The sequence below is a fragment of the Podarcis gaigeae genome (assembly GCF_964106915.1).
Source record: "Podarcis gaigeae genome assembly, chromosome: 16".
NCBI lineage: Eukaryota > Metazoa > Chordata > Lepidosauria > Squamata > Lacertidae > Podarcis > Podarcis gaigeae.
The window spans coordinates 39,359,652-39,379,959 of record NC_139693.1 but is presented as its reverse complement, the minus strand read 5'-3'; the positions used below and the strand labels follow the sequence as shown (position 1 = coordinate 39,379,959).

General features: G+C 47.0%; 1 protein-coding gene across 2 annotated transcripts in view; it reads right to left on the bottom strand.

Annotated features, from left to right (window-relative positions):
- Window positions 1–20,308, bottom strand: part of DNAH10 (dynein axonemal heavy chain 10) — a 141,559-nt gene that overhangs the window by 97,430 nt on the left and 23,821 nt on the right. For both annotated transcript variants that reach the window (XM_083716644.1, XM_083716645.1), the window contains 10 exons: window positions 18,507–18,737; window positions 17,307–17,497; window positions 16,588–16,786; window positions 14,563–14,757; window positions 14,130–14,300; window positions 12,617–12,793; window positions 12,169–12,345; window positions 11,819–11,988; window positions 2,552–2,703; window positions 378–542 (listed from right to left, as the gene is read on the bottom strand). In XM_083716644.1, the coding sequence (XP_083572770.1) occupies window positions 378–542; window positions 2,552–2,703; window positions 11,819–11,988; window positions 12,169–12,345; window positions 12,617–12,793; window positions 14,130–14,300; window positions 14,563–14,757; window positions 16,588–16,786; window positions 17,307–17,497; window positions 18,507–18,737 (1,828 nt within the window). The remainder of the gene's footprint in view (window positions 1–377; window positions 543–2,551; window positions 2,704–11,818; window positions 11,989–12,168; window positions 12,346–12,616; window positions 12,794–14,129; window positions 14,301–14,562; window positions 14,758–16,587; window positions 16,787–17,306; window positions 17,498–18,506; window positions 18,738–20,308) is intronic.

The following is a 20,308-nucleotide window of genomic DNA, read 5'->3' as shown; positions in this document are numbered from 1 at the left end:
AATATATAAATAAATCTTAAATATTGTTTTTAAAAAACAATATTTGGAACAATTTCCTGAATAGCCCCTAGAGAAGCAGGAAACACTGTTTGCTTCATGTTCATGTGAACATGACCTTCAAGTACTGCTTCAAGCCATTTTCTTCACAAAGAAAAGGTGTGTACATGGTAGCATACAGAGTGCACTGCTGACTTTTGTTTTTACTTTAAATCCATTATCAAGCAGCAGAAACAAATCACATCAAATCACATTTCACACCTCATTACGTAAATACTGTTCCTACATGGAGACTGAATTTATCTACCTGAAACCTAGACTTTCTTCACCACACCAATGACTGTACAAGGCCTAGAATCAGCAAAAACAGACAGGCTTACCAGGAAGATAATCTTCAAATTTGGAAGCTGGGCTTTTGAACAAATTGGTGGATTCTATTAGCAAAAGCTTATTAGACATGTCTTCAGCATTCTTGTGAATTTGATGGACAAGTGACTCAAACTTCCCAATGGACTGGGTACATCGCACAATGTAGTCACCAATACCTTTGAAACAAAAGGGAGTCCAGATCATTAATGTGTCTTTAGTCCACACCCAGTATGCAGGTATGTATGTATTATTTATTAGTTCATATACTGCTTATAAGGGACGCGGGTGGCGCTGTGGGTAAAACCTTAGTGCCTAGGACTTGCTGATCGTATGGTCGGCGGTTCGAATCTCTGCGGCGGGGTGAGCTCCCATCTTTCGGTCCCAGCTCCCATCTTTCGGTGCCCACCTAGCAGTTCGAAAGCACCCCTAAGTGCAAGTAGATAAATAGGTACCACTTTATAGCACGAAGGTAAACGGCGTTTCTGTGTGCTGCGCTGGTGCTGGCTCGCCAGAGCAGCTTCGTCACGCTGGCCACGTGACCCGGAAGTATCTCCGGACAGCGCTGGCCCCCGGCCTCTTAAGTGAGATGGGCGCACAACCCTAGAGTCAGACACGACTGGCCCATACGGGCAGGGGTACCTTTACCTTATACTGCTTATATGCCAACATGGCTTCTAAGCTGTTTACAACTATAAAATCAATACATAATTAAAATACATGATACCATATCCATTGGGCATTAAAACATCCTTAGTTAAATTATGTGATACAACATTTAAAAGACAGGTTGAACAATAGAATCAGAAGTTCAGTCCAGGAGAATGCTTGCCTAAGCAAGCGTGTCTTCAGGAGCCTTATGTATGCACTGTATTCAAAATATTCAAAAAAATTCTCATGGCTTTCCATTAGCAAGTCCTCAAGGATGTCAACAAAAAACAGCAGAAAAATCCAAAATATTGTATCAGTGATAGCAATCCAATACATTTGACTGAAACTAATCGAAGCAAGGATTGAAAAACACACACATAATATCTCAAATGCTGGAGTGAACAAAACCATTCTGAGACCTACACTAAGACAGAGCTTTCCAAACTTTTCATGTTGGTGACACACTTTTTAGACATGTTTCATTTCACAGTGCAGTAATTCACTAACTCCTTTCCAGCCCTGGAGGAGGTTAACTAACTCCTTTCCAGCCCTGGGAGGAGTACGGGAAGCATTTGCACGACACACCTACATACTGCAGCTGACACACTAACATGTTACGACACACAGTTTGGAAAGCTCTGCTCTAAGATATAGCAAAGTTGGCACCAGTATAAATAGTTCTTCGGAGGGACAGCTACAAATTACAAGTAAGGAGATTCTGACTAAACATACAGTGGTGCCCCGCAAGACGAATGCCTCGCAAAACGAAAAACGTGCAAGATGAAAGGGTTTTTCGGTTTTTGCATTGCTTCGCTAGACGAATTTCCCTATGGGCTTGCTTCGCAAGATGAAACGTCTTGCAAGTTCTTGCGAGTTTGTTTCCTTTTTCTTAAAGCCGCGAAACCGTTAATAGCCGCTAAGCTGCTAATAGCCGTGCTTCGCAAGAAGGCTGTGGACTCTCCTTCCTTGGAGGTTTTTAAGCAGAGGTTGGATGGCCATCTATCATGGATGCTTTAGCATTGCAGGGAGTTGTACTAGATGACCCTTGGGTCTTTACCATTCTATGATTCTATGGACTTCTACTCCCATCATCCCAGACCACTGGCCAAGATGGCTGGGACTGAGAGCTGGGAGTCCAATAGCATCAGGAGGGCCACTATACCCATTCTTTTTTAAGAAGAACTAAAAATGTGTTATTGTTTCTTTAATTACTATACAACAAGGTACAGCTTATACCCATGAACCTTACTTGGATACCTATTTGGACATACATACAGCCTTTATTCATTTATATGTTTAACTCAGCATTGATGGAATGATTTTATTGTTAATGGCAGCTGATGGTACTTCTTTTTTCCTCTGTTATATTTAAAAAGAAAAGAAAAAAGAATAATTAATATATATCTCAGATAAAACCCAAGTGTTAGGTTGTTCTCTTTATAGGATGAAATGACAAAAGGAAAAAGACATCAAGTTCTAGCAAATTTTAACTGATAATGATTGCCTTAAAGTTGTTTTACAAGGGAAAATGTATTACCTAATGAGTTCCAGTTGAGCCTCTTGTAACCAGATCTGAAAACTCGCCAAAGTTCTTGTATCTGTTCATCAAGAAGCTGGGTCTCTGCTTCATTCAGTGTTCCTATTAATGCGTGATAGCGATCCAACATCTGTTTTATGCCATCAGTGTATCTAAAGAAAGAGGCACAAGGAAACTGTTAAGAACTGCTTCATTCAGGCATCACCTCATCTCAAGATACTTGAAAATAACACATTTGAGTGGTTACAGGTCTGCCAATTTCACACCAGTTTGTCTCCAAAAGACAGATTTCTACATGCTTTGAAAAACCAGCATGCATCAAAGTGTCTAAAAATGGGTAACATCTGAAAGAACAGTCTTAAAGCCATCAAAATAAGCCTAATGTCAGCTCCCAGTGACTCTGCTGTAGATATTGCCCTTTTGGATATAGGGCAGTAGAAGTCTGCCTCAGGAACCCTGAACACCTTACGCAATGGTGCAGTCTGAAAAAGCATCCCATGGATCATACAAAGACTGAGAACTTTTGTTGCTGAGACCAGAAAGACAGGAACAAAGGAAGCAGGAGAGCTCAAAGGTGCAACAGAAACAATGCATTCAGGTCCAAAGCATTTTTGAATCATAAGGCTCTTCTTCAGGGAAAAATTGAATACATATCCTATCGGAGAACATACAAGTTTGATTAAGTTGCTCCTACCAAGGATCATACAATCCAAATTATACTGGGTCTTAGAACATTGTTTCTAGTGAACCTTTAAGGTTTTTTCTTTTTTCCCAAGCTGGTGCTTTCCCTCCGTCCTCAAGGAAAAAACCTATAGTTCCATTGCTTCTCTGGATGCCCCTTGCTCCCATTTAAGTTCCAAGCAGAGAAGGCAGAGGGGCTCAGCCAGCAATACCAGTGTACCAGATTCCAAGCCAGAGCTCTGTCTTTAAATTCTAAGTAGCTCTCAGCAAAGGTACTTAACAGGCCCGTGTTGCTATTTAAGTACTCAGATCAACAACATTCATCTTCCTTGGGAGTTTGCAGTGTGAGCTGTCCCCAGGTCCTGCACACCCTGACCCAGTCTTAGCTTCCTAGAACCTTAATACCAGCAAAACACTGCTTTTCCCGACTGGATTCTGTGGGCTCACAGCTTCATTGCACCAGGGCCCTCCCAGAAAGGCACACAAAAGGGCCAAAGAACTGATTGTACCCCTCCCCATCTCCTTCAGAGTGAAATAACAGCCCGTGTGTTGCAAAAAAATGCTACAAAATGTCATGGGAAAGGAACACTGGATTTACCATGAAGACTTATTCTGATCAATGAAGTGTGTTCTGGTGTTAGCTGCTCCTTCCACTTCTTCCAGTAGGCAGGTCCATGCATATTAATAATATATCCCTTTAATGGGAGGACAACCCCCATCCCAAGATCTGGGACAAATGTAATCAAAAAGAGGAATCTTCAAATTGTTCACCAAGATACCAAGAAAGCCCTGTGGAACACCCTCTCATCAAATGTCCAAGAGATAAACTACTATATGACTTCCAGAAGAAATGTGAAGGCACTCCTGTATCAGGAAGTTTTTAATGTTTGATGTTTCATTATGTTTTTTATACTCTGTTGGAATCTCCCCAGAGTAGCTGGAGCAACCCATTCATATGTGCATCATCATCATCATCACCATCATTCCATGTGCAGTGTATGCTACCTGACCAAGTTCTACTCAGTTATAAGCAGGCCTTCATTTCATAAGTGGCCTTGGAAGCTACCTTGCCTGTCAGGACTGCCGCTAGGTCCCAGCTCACAGAGGACCAACGCCCAGTGGATATTATATACAAAAGTCTTTATTGAAGTTTAGTTTCCATTTCCAAGCTCTGGGCGCGCAGGCCCACGTCTTAACGCTAGACCGGCTAAGTCCCCTCTGACTCACTGCTCCACCCACACCAGTTTAAGATTCTAGCCCGGCTCCACCTCTTGCGCTGCTCTTTCCTGCGTTGGGTCCTTCTGCCCTCTGGGGTTCCCTCCTTCCTGGACTCCTCTGACGCGGAGCCTCCTGAGTCTTGCCCCTCCCTCCGGCGGGCTTTAGGACCTGGCTCCCTTCCCGGGCTCCCCGCTGTGCCGCGCTCCTGTACATTTGAACTTGGCGCGCGCGCCCAGCCGGTGACTTTCCTTCTGACCGTTTCCCCGCTTCCTGATGTGGGTGTTGCCAAACCTGACTCCTCTCCTCCCTCTGGTGGTGAGGACACTGGTCCCGACTCCTGGGACTCCCCCTCCCCACTGCGCTCTGGTGGAGACGCTGGCCCTGATCTCCAGCTGCTGTTCAGAGACTCCCCGCTGGCCCCTCCCTCTTGAGGTTTCTCCCTTGGAATCTCCCTTGCTCTGGCCACCGGCGCTCCCTTCTGTGAGTCCTCCGATTCGCTAGAGAGGCTTGTGGAATAACTCTGGCCACTGTCACTGCCTGCGCCCCCCTCGTACTCCTCCTCCTCACTCTCCATTTGCTCCCCCTCCTGTGTCTCTCCTTCTGAACCCCTGACATCCATCCCCCCCTCGAAGCCCCCCCTTCCCCCTCCCCCTCTTCCGGTGCGGGTTCCGGGTGCTCCATTGTTGTAGGGGTGAGTCCAGGATACAGCTCGTCCCCTGAGGCTTGCAACCATCGAGATAAGTCCGGGAAGTCCCCCATGGGCTCGTCGACGACGACCTCCTCCGCTTCCATCTCCTGCGCGGTGTGCTCGAAATCTGCGCTCGACCCCAAATCACCCAAGAGCCCTCCTCCCCCTGTTGTTTGATGGGGGTCCACCTCCCAGGGCCCCTTCGGCATGTCTCTGCGCCAGCCCACTTCGGGTTGGTCCTCCCACCAATAAGATCCCCCCGTGCCAAAACCTGAAAGTGATCCCTCCGGAGAGCTGCCTCCCGGAGCCGAGTCCTCAGCTGACGAGAAACCCCGGAAAGTGCTGGCCGAGAGTGTGGGTGTGAACAAACAATCCTCGAAAAAGCCCGCCAGCATAGGCTTGTGCGGGAAAAGTGTGTGGAATTCTTCCTTGAGCAACTGCTCTTCCACTGCGTAATCCGGCACCCACCTGTTGGCGCTGGCCGGGGTGTCCTCCGTGGCGAGAAGATATTCAATCCCGTCCTCCCCCCACCTTGAGTCTAAAATCTCAGTGGCTTCATTAAGTGGCTCCCCTTTCGGCGACCCCCCTTTTTTGGGCGCTTCTCTGAGCGGGTCTGGCGCCTTCCCCGGTGCTTGAAACCTGTGGGGCTCTCTGTAGGGCGTGAGCACTGCTCTATGAAAGACCGGGTGCATTCTGGAACCCTCCGGGAGTGTCAACCGGAAGGCCACTGGGTTGATCTGCGCCTCTACTTGGTAAGGCCCTAGCTGCTTGTGCCCTAGTTTCTTCTTGGCTAACGATCTGGCTGGAACTGCTTGTGCTGCCAACCAGACCCAGTCTCCCACCTGGATGTCCTCCCCAACCCTCCTGTGTCGATCTGCCTGCACTTTGTAAGCCTGTTTTGCCAACTCTAACTGCCTCCTGAGCTGCTCGTGGATCTCCTGCAACTCCGCTGCCACTTCCTCTGCTCCCTGTGGCTCCCCCTCCCGCACTGTGTCCAGACCCGGGAAGGTTCTGGGATGCCTCCCGTAGTTGGCAAAAAATGGGGTCACCCCCGTGGACCCGTGCTTCGTGTTGTTGTAGGCAAACTCGGCCAACGGTAGATAGTCCACCCAGGTCGATGGCTGCTGGTTCGCGTAGCATCTCAGGTACTGCTGCATGATGGCGTTGACCCTTTCCGCCTGCCCGTTAGTTTGCGGGTGTCTCGCCGACGCCAGGCTGACCTTGACGTTCAGGAATCCCATCAGCTTTTGCCAGAAGTTGGAGATGAACTGGCGCCCCCGGTCGGACAAAATAGACCGTGGTAGGCCGTGCACCTTGAACACGTGGTCTATGAACATCTTAGCGGTCTGCTCGGCCGTGGCCACCTTCGCGCACGGAATGAAGTGGGCCATCTTGGTGAACAGGTCCACTACCACGAGCACTGCCGTCTTGCCCCTTGAGCTGGGTAGATCTGTGACAAAGTCCAGGGCTACCCTCTCCCACGGTACGAACGGTGTCTGTAGCGGTTCCAACAGGCCCGCCGGCGGCTGGTGCACAGGCTTAGCCCTTTGGCAGGTGTCGCACCTATTGACATAGTCCGCGACATCCCCCCGCATCTTAGGCCACCAAAAGTCTCTGGCTACTAAGTCCACCGTCTTCTCCTTGCCGAAGTGCCCCGCGCTGGGCGCGTCGTGCAGCTGTTGCAGGACCTTCGCGCGGAGGCTGTCTCCTGGTACGTAGAGGACTCCCTTGCGTAGGAGCAGGCCGTCTCGCACTTGGAATTCGTCGCCCCTCGCCTTGCCACTGCACACCTCCTCCATCTTGGCTCGGGCGAACGAGTCCGTTTGCAGCGCGCGGCGCACCGCGTCCAGGTCCACCGTGGCTGACGCGCATGCCCACGCCTGTGGTGTGAAAATGTGCTTGGCCGCCGCCGGTGCCTCTGCCTCCAGATACTGCGGTTTTCTGGACAGCGCGTCCGCCAAGACGTTGCTGTTTCCTGGGATGTACTCAATTCTGAAGTCGAAATCTGCAAAGAACTCCGCCCAGCGGATGTGTCGCTGGTTCAGGAACCTCGCCGTGCGCCAGTACTCCAAGTTCTTATGGTCTGTGCGGACCTGCACCGTGTGCTTGGCTCCGACGAGGAAGTGCCGCCACGCCTTGAAGGCTGCATGTATGGCCAGCAACTCCCTGTCCCAAATGGTGTAGTTCTGCTCCGCTTTGCTGAGTTTTCTGGAGTAGAAAGCGCACGGCCTCCAGTCCCCCTGGTGGTCTTGCTGCAACAGAACGGCTCCCACGGCCCTGTCTGAGGCGTCCGTCTCCACTCTCATGGGCCTGCTGGGATTTACGTGCAGTAGGTTCTCTTCGGAAGCGAAGAGCTGCTTGAGCTTCTGAAAGGACTGCTCTGCCTGCTCCGTCCAGATGAACCTCTTCTTCTTGGAACTGAGGGTGTCGGTGATGGCCGCTGTCTGCATGGCGAAACCCTTGATGAACTTGCGATAAAAGTTGGCAAAACCGACAAACCTCTGTACTTCCTTCCTATTGCGTGGGCTCTTCCAATCCATTACTGCACGTACCTTGGCACCGTCCATAGCCAGTCCCTTGTCGGACAGTTTGTAGCCCAAGAAATCCACCTCCGTCTTGTCGAACTGGCACTTCTCCAGCTTGGCGTACAGCCTGTGCTCCCGCAGCCTCTGCAGAACTTCCCTAACATCTCTCTCGTGAGCCTCCGGCGATTCCGAGAAGATTAGGATGTCATCCAGGAAGCAGACGCACTTCTTGTAGAGGAGACCCGCCAAGACATGATGCATGAAGGCTTGAAAGCAGTGGGAACCATTTTTTAATCCAAAAGGCATAACTCTGTATTCATAAGTGCCCAGCGGCGTAAACATGGTTGTTTTCCACTCGTCGCCTTCCCGTACGCGAATGAGATTGTACGCTCCGCGCAGATCCAACTTGGTAAAGATGCGACCCTTCCTCACCGTCGCCAGCAGGTCATCGATCTTGGGCATAGGGAATGCTGAGGGCTTGGTCTTGAGGTTCAAGAAGCGGAAATCAACGACCAGCCTCTTTTGGGGCGTGTCCCGCTTCTTTACAAAGAACACGGGACTGCCTCCTGCCGCCTTGGACTCCCGGATGAATCCCCGCTTCAGGTTGTGATCTATGAACTCCCTGAGCTCTTGCAATTCATCCTCAGACATGGAGTACAGTTTCCCCGTCGGGAGCGTCGCCCCGGGCAGGAGGTCGATCTTGCAGTCGTAGGGTCTGTGGGGTGGCAGCTTATCCGCCTCTTTCTCGCAGAAGACCTCCAAAAACTCCTTGTATTTGTTAGGCACCGCTTGCAACATGCCCAAGTTCAGCTGTGGTCCATCCTCGTGCCCCTCATCTTCCAAGTCCGCCAGGATGCAGTGTTCTGCGCAGTAAGAGGAGCCGAAGGTCAGTTGCCGCTGGTACCAAGCTAATGCCGGGCTGTGCCTATCCAGCCAACTCATTCCCAACACTATGGGCGTGTCTGACAGGCGGGTGACGTTGAAGCTGATGACCTCACGGTGGTTTCCAATGCGCATCACCATTGGCGGCGTCTGCTGTAGCACTTGCCCTCCCAGTAGCTCCCTGCCGTCCACTGTGACGACTTTCAGAGGTACCGCCGCTGGCAGAAGGGCTATGCCATGTTGCTGGAGGAACTGCATGTCTATAAAATCTGCATTGCTCCCCGAGTCGATGGTGATGGGAATTTCCACAAGTAGCCCATTGGGGAGCTGAAGGGATGCGGTGAGCTGCACTACTGGTTTGGGTGGGAGGGGGTCGGTGGGCTGTAAGATCCCTGGGGATTGCTTCACTGACTTGTCTGGCTGGTCCCCAGAGACGCCATCTCCAGCCAGACAGTGGAGTTTTCCTGCTGCGACTCCCTCTGCTGAATTGCGTCTGTTACTGTCGCTGCGGCTGCAGTATGCTTGTGAAACCGCTGGGGACACTCTTTTGCCATATGCTGAGCACTGTCGCAGATGTAGCACTTCCTGGTTCCTCTAGGAGGCTTCATCTTGACTGCTCCCGGAGTTAGGGCTCCGACTGTGGAGTGAGCCTTAGCACCACCTATCTCCATCGGCTCCTCTCCCCCTCCCAGCGGAGGCATGGATCGAGCGCGCGCCGCCTCCTTGGGGAAGGGAGGCAGTCCTCTCGCTGGCGTGCGTCCCAAATGCCCTTCCTCCCTGCCCCAAGGGCGTCCTTCCAACCGAACCCCAATGGAGAGTGCCCGTTCCACCACTTCCTTGGTGGTTTGGGGTCTTCCCCCCCTTGCGATCTCATCTTTCACAGCTCCGCTCAACCCCTCCCAGAACAGGTCTCTGACGGCAGGCGATTCTTTCTCCCAGGCTAGTACATTCACCAATCCGAAAAAACGTGAATGATATTGCCTCACAGTGGCTTTACCTTGTCTTAGTCCGTGAATCTCCCTCCTAGCGATATCCACATCAATCTCAGATAAAAAACACGCATCCATCACTTTAATGAAGGCAGCCGCATTTTGGAGGGCTGGATCCTTGTCTCTCCATAGATTGCGCAGCCACGATTTTGCCTCCCCCCGCAAATGCGAAATAATAAATCCCACTTTCTCTCCCTCATTTTTAAAGTCTTTGTCAAGCAGCTGCAATGTATAAATCACATCTGCTCTGAAGTTAGGATACTCCTGCAGGTCCCCATTGAAGTGAGATACCAGGCTCCCTCCTCTGTTTCCCAGCCCAATCCCTTCTGGTCTGGTGGCTGGTAGCCTCTGTGTACTTAGCACTTCTAACCTGGTTCGCAGATCCTGGCAGGCAGCAGCTGCTTCCTGTTCTTTCTTTCTGGAAGCCGCAATTTCTGCAGTCAACTGCGTCACTGCGTTTTGCAAACTCGCTATCCTCTCTTCGGTAGTCATTTCCCTGTTTTTCGTGAGCTCGCGAAGCACCAATCTTCACCCCTCGCTGCTTTCCCGCACTCCACGAGGTTGCAAAATTGGTGAAAATGGAGAGGGGACTTACTGTCAGGACTGCCGCTAGGTCCCAGCTCACAGAGGACCAACGCCCAGTGGATATTATATACAAAAGTCTTTATTGAAGTTTAGTTTCCATTTCCAAGCTCTGGGCGCGCAGGCCCACGTCTTAACGCTAGACCGGCTAAGTCCCCTCTGACTCACTGCTCCACCCACACCAGTTTAAGATTCTAGCCCGGCTCCACCTCTTGCGCTGCTCTTTCCTGCGTTGGGTCCTTCTGCCCTCTGGGGTTCCCTCCTTCCTGGACTCCTCTGACGCGGAGCCTCCTGAGTCTTGCCCCTCCCTCCGGCGGGCTTTAGGACCTGGCTCCCTTCCCGGGCTCCCCGCTGTGCCGCGCTCCTGTACATTTGAACTTGGCGCGCGCGCCCAGCCGGTGACTTTCCTTCTGACCGTTTCCCCGCTTCCTGATGTGGGTGTTGCCAAACCTGACTCCTCTCCTCCCTCTGGTGGTGAGGACACTGGTCCCGACTCCTGGGACTCCCCCTCCCCACTGCGCTCTGGTGGAGACGCTGGCCCTGATCTCCAGCTGCTGTTCAGAGACTCCCCGCTGGCCCCTCCCTCTTGAGGTTTCTCCCTTGGAATCTCCCTTGCTCTGGCCACCGGCGCTCCCTTCTGTGAGTCCTCCGATTCGCTAGAGAGGCTTGTGGAATAACTCTGGCCACTGTCACTGCCTGCGCCCCCCTCGTACTCCTCCTCCTCACTCTCCATTTGCTCCCCCTCCTGTGTCTCTCCTTCTGAACCCCTGACCCTTGAAAATTCTCAGCGACTCTTAAGGACATTACATTGTGTGCAGTACTTAGCCATCTTTTCCCTTCTGGTGACACTTGGGAGCAGCTATTATTACTTCTTCAAGAGGGCAAGCCCAATATATTTTGCTGCCTGAGTTGAAGGATATGATGGTGCCCCACACTGAGTGATGACCTTATCCCCTCTATATCCCATAGGTCTCTTTCCTTCCAGTTGGGAAGATACCAGAAGCCTGCTCCACAGTAATTTGGAGCAGGGCTTTCAGTGTGGCTGCCCCTATTCTGTAGGTTAGCGTTCCTGCCAAGTCACAATCTGCACTTTCTAGAAACAGTTGAATACTTTTTTTGTTCCATGGGCTTTCTCAGCTGGACGGAAAATGTCATGGGTGTCAACTTTGTTTTGTTTTTAAATTTGCCTTCTGGTTTTCCTCATGCCATTTTTAGACTTCTTTTTTTTAATTATAGTTTGTGCATTGCCTTGGAACTTAATTGGAAGGTGATTGATAAATACGAACAATAACAAATAATGCATACACATATCCCTCTCAGAACCAGCTGCCCAAGGCAGACGCCCACTCTGCCTAGTACTAGGGCCAGTCCTGCCCTATGAACAACAGTTGAAAGCATCAAAGAGGTGAATCTCTGCCTTTCCTGTCAAGACCAACCTGCTACTGAGCTGAGCAAGCAACAAGCCAAAAACACAAAGATGGAGGAAATCTCCTCTCTAAGCCTGTGAGCACTGAGCAGGCAGGACCAGAACTGAAAGGGCTTTCCACCAATTGAAGCAACAAAGTCTACCGATTTGCTTGACTCTACCAGAGGAAACAGGAGGAATGATTTGCAACAGAATGCTCTCCACCAATGAAGGAGAACCAACAGCTTCACCCTTGCCATGTACTCTGACAAGAGCAGATTCACATGATATCCTTACCTAAGCAATTTGTCCTCCTGAAGGGCCACATTCCTGGCTATTTCAGGCACTGGAAATCCAAGTTGTTCCATATATTTTGTTTCATTGATGATCTCTCGAAGTTTGGGAGAAAAGTTAACTGTGAAACGAGTAGTTTTCTCTCCAGTGTCCATCTCTTCAGTACGTGGACTCTACATCCCAGAAGATCAACCACCACGGAAAGGAGGACAATGTGTCAAAACATAAACCAAAAGGGGAAAGAAATGTTGCCAAATAGAAACAGAAATTTATTAAACTGAAAATTATTATGCAAGATCCTTATCTTCCCAAGGCTATGCAAAGGGCTGGAACAAGAAAAAAATTATAGCCACCTGCTCACGGGTCTCTGGATTAGCCTGAATAATAGCTCCAGAAGGATGAACTTTAGCAAGGAGAGTTTTTTTCAATAGAATTGGGAGCTTATCTTCTGTGTTATCTCTCCACTGGTCATATTTCAAATCTTCATATTCTTTCATTCTCTTTGCCACTTCAAGGTATTTTTGTTTCACCTAAAATACCCCAGGTCAGACAAGAGAGCTTTTACTTTCTGCAGTTCATCTTTTCATTTTTATTCATTGAACATTCTTCTGTCTTGCTCTACATCCCAAAGCAAATCCCAGAGCAGCTTACAGAACAATATTGAAAAATGAAAACAAGAATGTTATTCAGCAACTTCCCATTCCAAAACAATGTACTTTGAACTTTCCAGTTCACTGAAATGCTGTTTCTGATATATACTAATGTGCATTATTATTCACTAGTAACAAAACTCCAGCCCACCTCCTTTCCACGCTCACTAGCCAGCAGCTCCTCTACTTCTTGGAATCGAACAATGGTGTGCTTTATACGGTAGAAAAGAGTTCGTGCCCAGTAAATTGCTCCTGCCACTGGAGGGTGGTTTTTGCATAAAGGTGGGTTGGAAAGGTTACTGACGAATATGTTGTTAACTATCTCAACCTGTGAATTAAAAAAAAGATATTTATCATCTTACTAGGCAAAATTCTTTGTTTCATCATTAGCAACATCTATAGATGCTACAGGTCAGATTTCAGTAGGGTCAGGCTTCAGGCAGCCAAGATCCAGGAAGTGAGGGAGTCACCTCTTAATCCAAATGGGGTCAGAAGTAGCTGCATGTCCAAAACAGGTTGGGACAAGTCCCAGGACATCAAACAAAGATCAGGAGGGCCAAAGTCAGGTGAGTAGACAAAGCTAGGCAGGGAGCAAGATCCAAGCTAGCAGTTAGGGAAAGGGAACCAGAACCTAGTGTCCTCAACCTAGAGGCTAGTTGCTCAGACTGTAGTACAAGCACTGAGGCTTTAGACAGCCTGGTGGACACGGACTAGCTAGAACTGCAGTTTGGAGGGTACCTACAGAGCCTAGAGCTCACTCTGCCCAGTTTTCAGTGGTAGCTGAGCACTGGTGGGGCAGGAGTTAAGGTGGCAGAGTCTAACTACTGGATATGTTTGTTTCAGACACCCTCCCAGTACCTTACAATATATAACCTAGGCCCAAGGGATTTCAAAATTCTGTTAATAGAACTGACCATTTCCCATCCACAATCTATATAAAAGCCCACATTTTTTGAGGCTTTTTAAACTCTGAGAAAGATCTGGGGAGAATCACCATCTTCAGAAGTTTTTGTGCCATGCTATTGCTGCAGAGGAACTGTCTTGTCCCAAAATGCAACCCCTCTACTCTTAGTACTCTACTCTTAGTAGAGAAACAAGACTCCCCCCCCCCCGACAGAGTCCCAGAGCATTTTGATAGGTGCGTGTAGTTGCTTGAGTGTCTCAGTGCCTATTTGAATTGTGCCTATGTCATCTATATCAACAAGAGATACCACTCACTCATAGGCTCTTATTACTAGTTTTTAAGAAGTGCTTTAATGTGATTTTTAAACAAACAAACAAACAAAGGGTGACTACTTCCCTGTGAGCAAAGAAATCCAGGAAAGTCACCCCTGTTGTTAATTATTATGGTATCAAGACCAGTCTCACCACTGGGGGAGTCCTTAAGATTGATGCAGCTATGAGAAAGGAGGACTCAACATCCGTGGCTGTTGATGCAAAGCAGCTTGGGTGGGGCTCTGTTGTTTCCCAGCTTCCCAACACAGCAGGTAGCTGGTCTTACCCGGGGAGAGAGGTGCTACTCCTTAACATGCAAGGCAGGATAGGGAATAAGAAGGGAGTCACCAGTCTCAGCAGCTCCTGCATAAAACTTTGAGGTGAGATGCTATTTCACAAAGGGCACCAAAAGATCTAAGGAGTCATGGCTGGAAAGGAACAGCAAATACCTCTTTACAATACTGTGCCAAAATGTCATTGAATTTCATCATCATCTGCTTATTAATGGCCTCTCGAGAGCGGATGTGTTTGAAGTTTAAGAGCATGTCAAAAGCAGCTTCTGCTGAACGAAGAGTCTTAAAAGAATCATCAATGAAGCTCTTTGCTTCTTTTTCTATATCCTAAAAATTAAGAAAGGGAAGTTAACAAGGGGGGCATTCTCATTTATCAATGGCAGGCATGGCTGGCAGTCCTAACACAATAAAATAACCGCTCAGGTTTCCAAACGCCATACTAAATGCAAACTGCTCTTTCACAGATCACTTCATAGAAGGACTGAAGGGGCTTGTAGGTCAAATTCTTATTGTTCAGGGGTTCTAGCAGGAAGACAAGGGGTTCTAGTGAGTAGCTAGAAAAATACAAATCAAAGCTTCTGCTCCTTACCAAAACTTCCATTTTAAATTCCTCCATAACTATCTTCCATTGAGTTGCACATCTGATGTTGAAAGGCTCAAAGGTCAGAACCTCCATAGGACTGACAAGACCGTCAACTCGTCGCAAGACTTCATCAATGCGCTTTGGATCCCCAGTGACAGCTTTCAGTTCAGGACCAAAGATGTTGTAAAACTCTTCCATAACCTATCAGGGTACAAAAAAGCTGGTGTGTAGGCAGATATAATTTCTAGTGGCTTTCAATTTGTGCTTTATTTTTCCCAGAAAGGAAGATGGGAACTGAGCTAGTCTGAGAAGCCAGACAAGAAACCCAGAGAGTTTCTGGTTAAGGATCGGCCATCAAGCAGCTGACAAAAACTGTCTGAGTGCTGTGAAATTGTCACTTGAAGTAACTAAGAAGTTGTTTCAGCAGCAAGACAAATGATCCTGAAGCACAGGGACAGGTCTGGCTAGGTCTATACACAATGCGGAAAGTGGTGACTGAATGAATTGTATCACCTCAGCCAACAGGTAAGGAATAGCACTCTCCCAAGCAAAAGAAAAAAACCTTACTGCAAACAGAAACTAGCCTATCCTTTTTGCCTGCTGGGCTCCTTTTCTGCTTCTATGGAGGGTTTTTTTGTTTGTGTGCGCATGATTGTTTTTAAAAAATTGCATCCTTACAAACTGTATGAAATGTTTTTATTGATTTTTTTAAAACTATGTAATGAAGAAAAGGAGAAGAAGGGGATGGGATACAAGGGAAAAGAAGGTGGGAGAGGAATGCACAAATATATTTATGACAACAAAAAGGAAGTAGGGATTAGATAATAACAAATGCACTTCATTTAACAAAATTTATATACCTTTTGATTGTAATAAAACCTGTAAAGTGATTCACTCTTTTAAAAAAACAGAAGATAATTAAAATAAACAGTAAGCTAAAAAGGGATTAAAACATATGTCAACACTCTACATTTCTGGGTTGGCTTGCCAGCACACAAAGATGTATTAAGCAGGCACCGAAAGGAGTATGGCAAAAGAGCCTGCTGCATGTCAACAGGCAGGGAGTTCCAAAGTGTAGGGGCTGCCACACTAATAGATCAATTTATTGCAAGTAGAGAATGAGTATTATGTAGCACTTGTAATTGTAGCAATTCTGCAGATCAAAGCAAGTACATGGACATATGTAGGGCAATGCAAGAGAGTATATTGCAGCCATTCCAGAGGCCAGCAAAGTTGTGGCCCAATAAAACATGTTTCAAGAGAGAAGCCAATATTGGACAGTGAAATGAATGGAAGCCAGTGTTCAGATGTTTGGGGTGGTGTTGCAGAGAGTTTCTCATGTAGGGTAATATTAAGAAATGTGATTTTCCCCCTGCAGTCTGAAGTTATTCTATCACGAGCCTTACAGCACCTCATTTTGCTGCAGATCGAGTCCAGACTCCAGCCATCAGTTTTGGCCAATTTATTCATTTATTTTATTAAATTTATATCCCACTTGTAGGAACTCAGAGTGGCAAACCCATCAGTGATCTAATAAAGAACAAAACAAAAAACACCAGCTCTCCTTGATGCTTTGTTAAAGTGAAATTTTAAATTCTGAGTCCACACAAGGAGAAAATTAATGTCATTGCTCTTGTGCAAGAAGAAGAAGAGTTTGGATTTGATATCCCTCCTTTCACTCCCTTTAAGGAGTCTCAAAGCGGCTAACAATTTCCTTTCCCTTCCTCCCCCACAACAAACACTCTGTGAGGTGAGTGGGGCTGAGAGACTTCAAAGAAGTGTGACTGGCCCAAGGTCACCCAGCAGCTGCAGGTGGAGGAGCAGAGACGCAAACCCAGTTCCCCAGATTACGAGACGACCACTCTTAACCACTACACCACACTGGCTCTCAAAAGATGTGAGGAAAGCCTGTGCGTCTTTGGAGCTCTGCGTGTGTCTTGAAACTCCAGCACACATTAGGAGACCTGAGACTGGGCTCAACAAATGATGTAAAGAAAACCCTATTCTTCAATAATTCATGCATGTTCTTACCTGCAATATGTTATAGAGGTCTTGACAGATTATGGCCATATAATCTGTTTTTTCAAATAAACGCTTCCTGTCAAATTCCCATCTTGCGTCTCTTCCTGAAGCTTCAATTTTGGCACGGATGTCAAAATAGGACTCCTTCCAAATTTCAAGGGTCCGTTTGGCTTCTATCATTTTAGTTTTTGCAAGCTGCCTGTCTTCCCTATGAGCACGGGGGGAAATTGATCCAAAATTCAAAAAGAAAAGACAGCCATATTCAACACTCAAAAGATTCAATGTACCGTATTTTTCGCTCTATAACACGCACCCGACCATAACACGCACGTAATTTTTAGAGGAGGAAAATCCGTAGGCATGCCACCCGTAGGCATTCCCTCCATAACACGCACAGGCATTTCCCCTTACTTTCTAGGAGGAAAAAAGTGAGTGTTATGGTGCAAAAAATACGGTATTTCTTGCCTTTCATCATAGAAACGAATAACCTTTGGACCCTGGCACTACAAAAAATGGCATGTTGTGCTATGCAGTGGGTGTAACTCTAAAGAATGGTCTAGTGATGAGGCAGGTAAGTGATGAAAAACCAGATTTACACTGCAGCACACATTCCTGAGGATGGCTCCTGATCTGCAGGGAGTTGCACTCAACCTGGGTGAGCAAAGTAACTGGTGCAAGGTCCTGAGAACAAGACTTTAGCTTAGTTTACAGAAGGAAATGCCACATACTTGAACAAAGTCCGTAGATCCACAACCTTGCAGACCCTTGCCGAGATCTCCCAGGCAATCCTTTCCATTAGGGGGATCATCCTTTCATCCTTGTTGTAGTGCCGTGAAATAATCCACACCATTCTCAAGGCATTCATCAGTGAGGGAATTGTATCCAAGACAATGTTGAAGCCAGTGCCGTGTGTTAAATTCTGTTGAGTCAATGGCAAATATTGTAAAAAAAAAAAAAAAAGTATGAAGGAATAGGACACATGTTTTTGGAACTATAAAATGAGGTACAGCCCAAAGAAATGAAAAGGAAAAGGGTAGGGAGTGCATAGTAGGGTCACTAAGGGCCCCCAACAGAAAGGCTCTACTGAATTAATTAAACATATCCAAGATGGTACCTGATCAGGAACACTACTCGGGGGAAAGGAAGTCCCCTTATTTCATCTCCTAAAGGATTTGAGCAGCCTTGGGGCTGCTTGGCTGCACCATTCTGAGTCTCTAATGCTGTTGTCACTATTTACAAACTCTGTCCAGAAAGTGACACAGGCTATTCCAATACATAAAGGGGGGGGGGGAGTTGTTGGTACCCTTAATTGCATCTCCAGGTTGTTGTTTTTTTAGAGGTGATACATTAGATGGTTTGCAAGCAAATGGCCCTAGATTCAGTTCCTGGTAGCACCAATGATTTAAGACAAAGGCCCTTTGCTACAAGAAGCAGCTGCTATTGCTCCTAGATGATAATAGAGTGTTGTTGGCTGTGTTTGTACTCTGCAATAAGCCATTAACCCTAGCTTACTGTGCAGTCCCTCTTTGCTCCTCCATGAATATGCAGAGGCAGCAAACAGTGAACCATAGCTTAGCATTACATCCAAACCAGGAACTGTGGTTTGTTTTGCTTAAACAAAGCACGACTAGTAAGCCAAGAATAAACCTTGGTGTGCCGCCATAGCTTGTTTGGAGGGAGCCAAACCACAATCCCTGGTTGGCTCATAACACCAATCTAGAGGAATGTGACTTCTTTCCTCTCATTGCTAGTAGACAGGAGCAAAGTGGGCATGTATGGCAAAGTATGTTTTATGGATTACTGTGATGTACAAATGAGTCATCATGAGGTGTTAAAAAATTATGAACTCTGTATCCAAAACCTTTGGACATTGTTGGACAGTGCCCTGCTGCAACTGAATGTTACATATACAGCTGATCAAAACCTACCTTTAGGTGTCGTTCAAGAGTAGAAAGGAACCTCACATTATCAACTGCCTCCACATGGTGCTTGCAGAGCTCATTTATGACTATCTGCAAGCTATCCACAATTGCTATGTTAGCTGCCGTGAGCACTTCCAAGACCTTTTTGACTAAGGGCAGTTTGAGCTGTTGAGTGAGGGCACTCAAGGTAGCATTTCTCTCTCGCCACAGGTCAATCTCAGCTAGTGGGCCATTCCCCTGAGGATGAAAGGAACTAAGATGAGACCAGGTACTTTATTCCAAAGGCAGACACATCACACAAACTCTGATCAGTAAGCCTGCAGGGTGTTTTTCCCATGGATCCATATACTGCAACATTTTTGTGTCCAGCCGGTAGCACACAGGGAAGCAAGCTGTATAGTAAAACAACTACAACAGGGCGGTCCAACCTCTCAAAACAAATGATCCACAAAATTCCTTTGACACAGTACCTGGGGGCCACACACAAAATTAAATTTCCTTATCGTGAATTAAAATGTTTGCAATATAGTTAATATTATTGAATATACACAATTAATGTATTTAATTAAATATTAATATTTAAATACAAATTAATATATTGAATTAAATACACAATTTAATATATTTATTGATTACACAGATTTAATACAAAACAGACGCCTGCGCTTTTGTTAACAACACAGGCATCAATGAGATGTTTGAGCTAGAGAATTCTTCACAAGTTGATCAATGCCTTGAGGTTAATTGTTAACATCCACAGGCAACTCTCAAGTGAATTGTCTGCTAAATTGTTTCAAGTTTTGGACTTTATGAAGTTCATATTTGAAAACGCTTGTTCACAGACACCCACCCAAAGCGCAAACTTCTCTGTATTGCAAAAAAGAAAGCGAAGTATTCCATTCTGAAACATACACAGATATCTGCCCACTCCACACTTCTTCTCTGCACTGTTTGCTCCCTGGGGGGCTCTGGTGCTCTGGAGCCCTGGGGACACAGCTATGCTCCAAGTGGGCTCAAGAGCGCAGCCTGGTGGCTCCACAGAGCTCCTCCAGCAGCAGAGCAGCAGCAGCCTGCCTTAGGCCACCCGCCTGGCCGTGCTGCCCTGGCAGAGGTAGAGGGTGGGGAGCTTGAGGGCCACCAAAAAGAGCCTCGAGGGCCACATACAACCCAATGGGCCACGTGTCTGACCACTCTGAGCTACACAATACATACAGACATATTCACTTCTAGTCATTTCTCCTCAAAAATGGAACAAATAAAACCAGAAAATGAGCTGGAAAAGGTATAACTATGGCTTCTCAAATTTGGAATGCCCACTGGACCACTTGATAGTATCATTTAGGTGACAGCTTTTAAGAACTGATAATATTAACTTGAGAGCAGATTTTTATTTTTACTGTCTGTTTGGACAATTACTGCTTTGTTAGTTTATATGTGTGTTTTTATTTTTCTGTTTTTATTGTATTTTTACTTTATCTTACTACTTTGCTAGCTGTCCTAAGTTGCAAGACATAATTTGTGCAAATGAAATAGATCTGTCAATGGCCATAAACCTTGAAAAGTAAACTGAACCTCTACATTTAGAAAGGAGTTTCAGGCACTTACCATGAAAGTTCTTTGTGGTTTGGGTTGAACAAGACATCCATTAGAATGTCAGTCAGTCAATCCAGTCAGAAGGGCGGGGTATAAATGTTACTACTACTCCTACTACTAGTTAACTCCCTCTATTGCCTAATATGGCAGGGAAACAGTATGATAGGTTTTTAACCAGGTGCTGGTCCTGTGAGCGCCTCCTCTAGTTCCATCTG